The following is an 8,762-nucleotide window of genomic DNA, read 5'->3' on the forward strand; positions in this document are numbered from 1 at the left end:
AGAAACAAAAAGCATTGTGATCACCAAAGGTGAAGAGAGCTGTCATGGCTCTATTTGTCTTGAGGTACATACACATTAGAAGCAAGGTTAGAAGGAAAGAAAAAACCCAAAACCTTTTGATGAGTTTGTTAAACTTGAACCTGTATTTTTCTACGCTTTCCTTATTATTAATGTCATCTGATATCAGAGAAAGAATCATGTCATAAAATTGCTCTCTTTTAACTATATTTTAGATTATAATTTTTCCCTCGAAAATTGGTTTGGTAAAGCTATTATTCATTATGGGTGCCATGGAACTGTAATGAAATATTGTCAGATGTACGCGTGTCCTGATTGGGATCAACGGACAAATGATTATTTTTGAGTTTTGTATAGATCTTGTTGTAGGTGTTATCTTTTGTGGGGTTTTTCTTAAAATGATGAAAATACATTGATGGAGCTTACTTTGGGACGACGTTCAACATTTATTTATGCATGTCAAGCCCGCGGAACCAAAGGCAACACAAAAACTGTATAATTCAAAGAGTGTTTGTGTTCAAATTACACAAGCCATGAAGGAAATTTAGAGACAAATTATTGTGATGTTGTGACGTACGAGGACGTATAATTAAGGATGACGTATCGTTGCTGATGTATTATCTTTGGACGAGTTATTTAAATAAAAGAAACATTTAGAGAAGTCAGTTATTTGATTAAGTGCGTAATGGAGAAAATATTGCCCGGCTTTCTTGGCATCTTTAATATATTTTTTTCAAGCCACTATATCGTTTGTGGTTGTAAATGATATTTGCAATTCTACTTTTCTTTATTTATTTATGAAAATATCAGTTTATTAAAAAAATATATATATATATCAGTTTAGAAAATATACTTTCTTTGGATAGAAATTTCCACGAACAAAAGGTGGAGAACGACTAATGGTCAAATCATTTGAGGGAAATTTGGCATCTTTTCGTGGAAGAATCGACTTAAAATAGAGATATATTGTAGATGTAACTGAATATGTTTGGTAAATAACATATAGGATCGTTATAAATCCTAAAATAATTAAATGAGTAAAAAGATTCATATTAACGACCAATTTGATTCCGTATATTGTTGACTAGACTTAAGGAAAACAAATAAATGACATAAGATTATTTATGTGGTTATAAGCACCGATTGATTTTTGATTTTAGGGGAGGACACATGGCCTCCATCAAACCTACCCGTTTTGCGTATATATAGAGCATGTCTCCCTCTTGTCACGTGGTCCGTGATCCACCTTATCTCTTCAGTCTACAGGAAGAAATTATATTTGGACCTGTGGGCTTTTGTTTCAGTTGGGTTGTTTTGTAGAATTGTTCTTTTGGCTTGTAAATTTGGCCTGTTTAATAGGTTTTACTCAATAAAAGACACTCTAGTGAAAAAAAAAAAAGAGACGAATCCATTTCAAGTTTCATTACAAAAAGATGAGCCACTAAACATTCGATGGAGAGGACACTTCATGGATATCTTGGTTCAAAGATGAGCCCCGGATCTTGACAATCTACGTGTATACGAATGTCCGCAAATAGAAGAAATAATAAGCAAAGACAAATCCATGACCCAGCAGCTGGGAGTGGGTGATAATAGTGAACAGCCCTTTTCTAAATCTAACTAGCCTCATTTTAGAGGGCTTACCTGACCTGAAGAGCATCTACTGGCCTCCTCTAACCTTCCCAGTTCTGAAATATATTCAGATAAGCCGTCGTCCGAAGCTGAGAAGGCGTCCTGTCTACTCGGACATCGATAATGGAATTCGATGGGATCTTGTTGATGAACGGGAGGAAGAAGCTGTGGAGACTCCGCGTTGGCATGACAAGAGAGTGATCTCCGCAGTCGGAGCTGTGGAATCTCGACGTCGTTCCCAGATAGTAGAACCTTCTCCCAGGAGACTGGACCCTGCTCCTCCTTCCAGAAGAGCAGGTCATGCTTCCTCCCGTAGAACGGACATTGTAAGAGTTGAGGAGCGTCCTCATCGTGGCTACGTTGCAGTTGGAAAAAAGCAGCTGGAAGATGCCTTGGCTGAACATCTTGTGCTACAGAGGAAGCTGAAGGATATGGTTTCTAAGGAGCTTAAAGCTGAGGTTCGTTTTGAACAAGTTAAGAGCCAGCTTCGTCGTGCAGGAAGGACATTTGCTCAAAGGTTCGCTTCCGTTTGAACCTAGTGATCAACATCGTGATCAGCATTATCTCGATCAGTCCGCTATGATGAGCTCCAAGCTGCCTTGGTTCGCCTTAGCATGACAAGAGCAGATCTCGAAAAGGCAACTTCTCGTGAGCGTGAATTACGGATTAATATCGAACAAGCTGAGAATCAGCTTCGTCTTGTGGGAATCAGACCTTCTCAAGGTTTGCTTCCATCCACCGCACCGACAACCCGCGGAAGTAGCAACCAGCAAAGCAGCAGATAGAGATAGTCACCGTCTTGTAGTAATTAAAAAACTCTCTTTTGTTCTTCCAATTTGTGATATTCTAAGTTGTAACAATACTATTTGATAGATTATACTATACATGTCATTGTGTCTACCTCAGAATTTTCGATTTGTTTGTATAAATGTGAGTGTGAAAGTTTAATCTTCTAGATTTCCGACAATAACAGATCGAAACTCACTCACGAACATCACCAATAAACGAGTTCTCCTTGATCACTGTGACTCTCAAACGGCAAAGTCCACTACTAAGTACTAATCAAAGGTTATACAAGCTTGAATCAATCACACTCTGTCACACTCTCTAGTACAGATTCTATATGTACATAGAAATGATATGAAGAACAAGCAAGAAGGATAAGAGAGACACAAGCTTGAAGGTGAAGTTAGCGAAGACTAAAAAGGTTGAACTGTGATTTCTTAATCCCTGTAACCAAAGAAAAAGAAAACCCCGTTAAGCTATGTTTTTCGTAACTAACCTCTCTAACGACCTTTATACTAGCTTAGTAGTAGTAGCTTAACTTGTACATGTACCTGGGCCTGTACGGCCCATTAACCTAAACACGCGACCACGATAATTCGATGTTATTACGCTAACATATACCCTATATATTAATAGATAAACACTCCGACGACCTCTTCGGTATACAGAGGTCGCGGACCGACCATAGAACCCTGTTCAATATGTATAGAACCACTGGGGTATTGGTCATGGTATAAAAGATATTTTAGAGGTTCAAAAAGGTTCATTTACAGGCCAAAGCCATATAAAAGATATTACTAACCTCTATAACAAGTGGGGGTACAAATCAGTTTTTTCAATCTATCTTTTTGAATCCATTTATATTTGGGCGGATAGCGGTAGCTAGAGACACATTTAGCAAAAAACCCTTAAATTTTCTACATAATTACATTAACATGCCATTATATATTCTTTTTTAAAAACAATTAACTGAATAATAATTAGATTTGTCATCAATTCTCACACAAATTTAAATATCACATATTAAAACTAATTAAATATTACATACTATTTTAAGTCAAAATTTCACTAAAATTTACTTATAAATATACAAGTCAAAGTTATATTATTTTTAAGAAATCAATATAAAATATTGATTTCTTAAAATCAATATAAATAAAATATTCTAAAAAGGCTATAAAAACATATAAAGTTAATAAAAATAAAGAATATATAACTTATTGAACATATAACCTATTTACAAAATCATATATAACTTTTGTTAGTATTATTACCATAATAATTTAAATAACAAGCTTTAATTGTTATTATAATTGATTATAAAAAGAAATATATTACCCGTGAATTATCTCCAAGTCATTAAAGAAAACTTAATTCCCAATAAATAAAGATTTATATATATTCATAAATCTTATACTAATAAAAAGTAGGAGCTATAAGCTCCTTAAGGCCTCCATCTAAGCTTTAAAACCACCAATAGTGATTAGACACCTTACTAATTAACATTTTTAAAAATTTTCAAGAATTTTATTTAATAAGAATTATTTTAAACAACCTATCAGGATTTGACATGTCATTCATTAACATTTTTTAAATTTCCAGAATTTTTAGAAAAAGAAAAAAAATTTAAATTTATGGAAATAAAAGAACTATGTACAATATCCCACATCGGCTAGAAAATTTTTAGACAATGGTTCAGAACCAGTATAAATAAGATTAATATGCTTCCAACAACGAATGAGCAGGAAAACTTGATTTATCAAGCGTCCAAGTTTAAAATTTTTATTCGGTTTGATCCGGTTTTTATTTGATCAAATTAAAACTTTAAAAAGTTTCAAAAAAATATATTATAATATTTAAAAAAATTTTAAAGTTTAAATATTATAAATATTGAAACTTTTAAAAGTTCTTAGCTTTTTAAAAGTTTTTAAATATTATAATTTTTATATTTTAAAATTTTAAGATATTATAAATATTGAAACTTTTTAAAAGGTTCAAATTTTATATTTCGAAACCTTTTAAAAGTTAAAAATATTATAAATATTCATGTAATACAAAAATTATCTTATTTATCTACGTTTGTGCTTTATTTCTTATGAGCTGTAAAATATATTTTTGTTTATGATTTTATAGATGAGTTGATATTCTTTCATTAATTTTTTATTTTTTATCTTATTTTTTATTTTTATGAGAAAAGAAATGATTTTGTTCTTGGAGTTTGATGGGTTAACAAGTTGTGTGATAGTCTTAAAAAAATATTTTTCATTGGAAGAATGTGAAGAAGTTGATGAAGAAGAAGAAGAAAAATAGTATAACAAAGAACCAGACGGTTCATGATGATAAAATTCTTTCGTTTTTTTGGTGGTCAAAGAAATGGTTTAGAATATGTGAGTTCATCAGTTTGATTCGTCTCGCCTCGACGTCGAGTTAAATTCATGATTTTTTTTTATCAGATTTGATTTTATAACACAACTGATTTTTATATTTTAAAAATTGTGTATCTGAAATTTATTTTTTTTCCTTAATACTAATTTAATTTTTTTTTATAAGAGAATATTTTATTACCGTCATCAATCATATATAATTTTCATCAAAATATATCAAATAAACTCACGCGTAGCGTGGGTTCAAAACCAAGTAAATATAAAAATGACAACAAATTAGGGGATATCCTGATGTGTGATTATTTATATATATCTAAGTATGTAAACTAATTAATCTCAACATTTAGTGTGATTATTCATTAAAAAATAAAAATATTGATAACCGAATTGGAATATACGTTTTAATTGTACATTAATCTATGTGCTATTAAAAAGGAATGAGAGAATAATCCTTATCATTATAAATAAACTTAGTACCCAAAAAATATATATATTTAAAGTGAGTGATTATTAGATTATGAAACATTGTTATAGTTACTCGATTAACCATAAATATAAAAATTTGATTTTTAAAGCACAAAAAAATATATATTTCCATAAATTGTAACATTTTATAAATATCTTCTTTACCACGTTCACATAATTCACGGGTGAAATGTATTCTTACACGAATACGTTGATTTTGAAATTTCATTAATTTTTTTATTATGGTTTTTTCGGTAATAATCCGTTATTTATAGAAAATATTAACAAACCGACTAACTCAAAAGATTTAAATAGCCTAATCACAAATAGTAAATCAATAAATTAGATTATGTTCAGGAAATTTAGTTTAGAATCCGATTGTTAATAACATATAATAAAATTAATTAATTAAACTACCAAGTAATTTTGTATATGTTGTTATGGTTACATAGAAACATGTAAAATTGTTATAATTATAAAATAAAACATAAAAGATATGAATTTGATTTTTAAACCACACAAAATAAATGTTGCAATAAATAGTAACTTTTTATTAATATTTTTCTTACACATTTAAAGATTTCACGGGTGAAACATATTTTTTACACGAAAAACGCAGCTTGAATAAATAAATAAAAAAATTTAGTTACATATTGGTTCTAAAATAATAAAATTTGATTTTAGAACCAAAATGAGTGATTAACACAAACAAATATTAGTTTTAGAATAATAATTTTACTTATAATAATTTTTTTAAAATCGATTTATTCCGCACATAGTGTGGGTTTTTACCTAGTTAATAACATTATTTATGGAGATAGCAATAAAATGCTTTAAAGTAATTTACTAAACACTTACGTCATATAGTGGAACTATTGTTTGTCTGAGGCGTAAATTAATTTTCTAGGAAATGGAAACGTGCTTTTGGCCATTCAATATTGTAGATTAATATAGAGAGAAATATGTTGTTGTGGTTAACCATCCCGACTTATTGACCTACTTTCTTATTAATTAATTTTTATAATGTACTTATAGACCAATATGACTCAATCCAACAAATGCAAGTATTGACTACAATCACACGCTTTTAATAATTTTCTTTTACAGCTTTAGACGACACGAGACTATTGTAATTTGTAGGGGAAAAAGATAGTAATACGTCCAGTGTTGCAACTTATACTTTTATACGTTGTTCAATAATTGTCTTTGTCATAAGAAAATGCAATATCGAAGATAGCATTTTTAGCGACTGTAATGTGGGAGACGAAAAGAATTTCATTTAGCAGTTCATATTACTGCTGTATACCTTTTCAAATTTTGTATTTTTGTTAATTATAGTTTTTATTTATTAATGAAATTGAGATATCAGTTTGTGCAAAAATACCTCACACGTATGTGGTAAACGTGGTTACCTCTGCTAATATTCAAGTAATACATATGTAATAATATTATATCAGCAAATATCAAAATGAGTAAATTTGAGTAACATATCGTAAATCTAAATTTTTAAATAATATTATTAAGTAATAAAATTAATAATGCATATAAATTTATACAAATTTTAGAAACGAGAAAAACGAAACGTCTAAAAGAAAAAGCACATTCAAAATGCGTTTGCAATATGGGAAATTGGGAATGTCGGAATGGGACAAAGCCAAAAGAAAAATGGATTATAATTTCACAATACAGTATGATACATATAATATGAACAAAGGTCTGGCCAGAAAGACTTTAATTTTCTCAATGATTGATCACAAACTCAGAATATAATATACAGCCGTCATAAGATATGAAAATGTCTTATATATATACAATCAAGAGAATAATTAAGAACGATAACGTAACTAAAAAGAATAAAATAAAATGTTTACAGGGATTAAATTTTACACAAGATACCACTTCTTACGCCAAATGTTTTGTTTTTGTCCTTTTTGTCAATAATTTTCAATTTTGTCATTTTTGCTATTTTAAAATATTTCAAAAAAATTTCATAAAACACATATTTCATAAAGAAAAATATATCCTAAACATAACTGGAACCTAATAAACCCAAACATCATTTGTAAATTTGTGTTTTAGATATTAAAAATGACATTGTGAAAGTTTTTGGGGCAAAACTTATAAATACCCCTCAAATAAGTCCCTATCATATATGTTTACTGCTTTACATCATGTAGATCTTTTTCAAATTAATGCATGGAGTTTGTGAATGCCTAACTTTTCATTTGGTCTTCATGAAATGTTTTCATATCTAAAACTAACTTTTTCCTTCTTTTTTTCCCCCAAAGCATCATTCACACTGCTTATCTTAATTGGTGATAATTAAAAATTTTCATAAATTATAACAAATTATAATCTTAGATAAACTATGCAGTTGATTACATCACAATTTTGACATATATTACTTTATTATATTTTATAATAGTATCTAAATGTTTCACCACTGTTCCATAACAATAAAAAGAGAATCAAAATCATTATACCAACATATAGAGCATAAACTATTTAAAATGAGAACCACAAAAAAATTGATAAAGAGAACATAAAATAAAGTAATTATCTTTACTTAATTCTAATTCACTAACTAATTTAACTTATGTTGACTAAAAATAATATAATTATCTTTACTTGTTTGTACTTTGTAATTCACTAACTAATTTTTAAACTTGTCTTGACTAATGTCATATGTCTTTGGTACTTGTTGTCTGGCTTTTTCAACCGTTCTTATTAGTTTTATACATGTTGACAGACAAAATCATACTTCTTTTACAAGGTACAAAATTCATCAAATTCATCAAAAATTACAAAACAGATTCTAATTATCTTCTTTGACTAGAATAATTATCTTCTTTGACTAGAATTTTTTTTTTGCCGAAACAGTAGGTTTATATAATATTGAATCATACATAAAGGGAAAATATCAATTTGATAATATATGCATTTATCTGAAGATTATATATATGTGTGTGTATATGTATATATGTGTGATTATATATATGTGTGTGTGTTTTTGTATTTTGAAAACTCCAATTACCATTAATAATGATCAAATTCACCTTTCTTGTTGTCTACATGATCCTTATTCTAGGTTTCGTTTTTTGTTTTACCATCTCTAAAATTATGAAAAAATCTTGTCGTTTTACTACCATGAAATTGATAACGTTGTGTGTTAATATATTATTTTTACAGGATTGATGGTGAATGAGATTCAAGGAAAACAAGGAATATGTCATAAGATTTTAGCAGACACAGATTGTGGTCTTGGCTCTTGTACCGCTCTGTGCTTACAACTATGGAAAGGAACTGGCAAGTGTGTTGCAACAAATGATGGAAGCTTGATATGCCTCTGCAATTTTCATTGCATTATTTCTTGATTTTTTCACTTTATTTTGAAACCTATAGATCATCATTAACTAAATAATTAATTATAATAGAGAAAATCAAATCCGATTGACAAAAAAAAAAAAAAAAAAAAAA

At 29.1% G+C, this 8,762-nt stretch overlaps 2 protein-coding genes across 2 annotated transcripts in view; both read left to right on the top strand.

The window, feature by feature from the left end:
* LOC104760187 (casein kinase II subunit beta-1-like) overlaps positions 1 to 192 on the top strand; it is a 5,233-nt gene extending 5,041 nt beyond the window's left edge. The window contains exon 6 of the transcript XR_002036395.1: positions 87 to 192. The gene's annotated coding sequence lies outside the window, so the exon portion shown is untranslated. The remainder of the gene's footprint in view (positions 1 to 86) is intronic.
* Positions 8,326 to 8,659, top strand: LOC109130433 (putative defensin-like protein 126). The gene is made up of 2 exons (XM_019239941.1): positions 8,326 to 8,373; positions 8,475 to 8,659. Exons 1-2 carry the CDS (start codon positions 8,328 to 8,330, stop codon positions 8,657 to 8,659), a joined length of 231 nt encoding a protein of 76 aa, XP_019095486.1. The 5' UTR covers positions 8,326 to 8,327.

Source organism: Camelina sativa, chromosome 18 (assembly GCF_000633955.1).
Source record: "Camelina sativa cultivar DH55 chromosome 18, Cs, whole genome shotgun sequence".
Lineage (NCBI taxonomy): Eukaryota > Viridiplantae > Streptophyta > Magnoliopsida > Brassicales > Brassicaceae > Camelina > Camelina sativa.

Coding starts and splice junctions, on each gene's coding strand:
- LOC109130433 (XM_019239941.1), top strand. CDS start 8,328: ATGATCAAATTCACCTTTCTTGTTGTCTACATGATCCTTATTCTAG. Junction 8,374..8,474: donor CTACATGATCCTTATTCTAG/GTTTCGTTTTTT, acceptor TTATTTTTACAG/GATTGATGGTGAATGAGATT.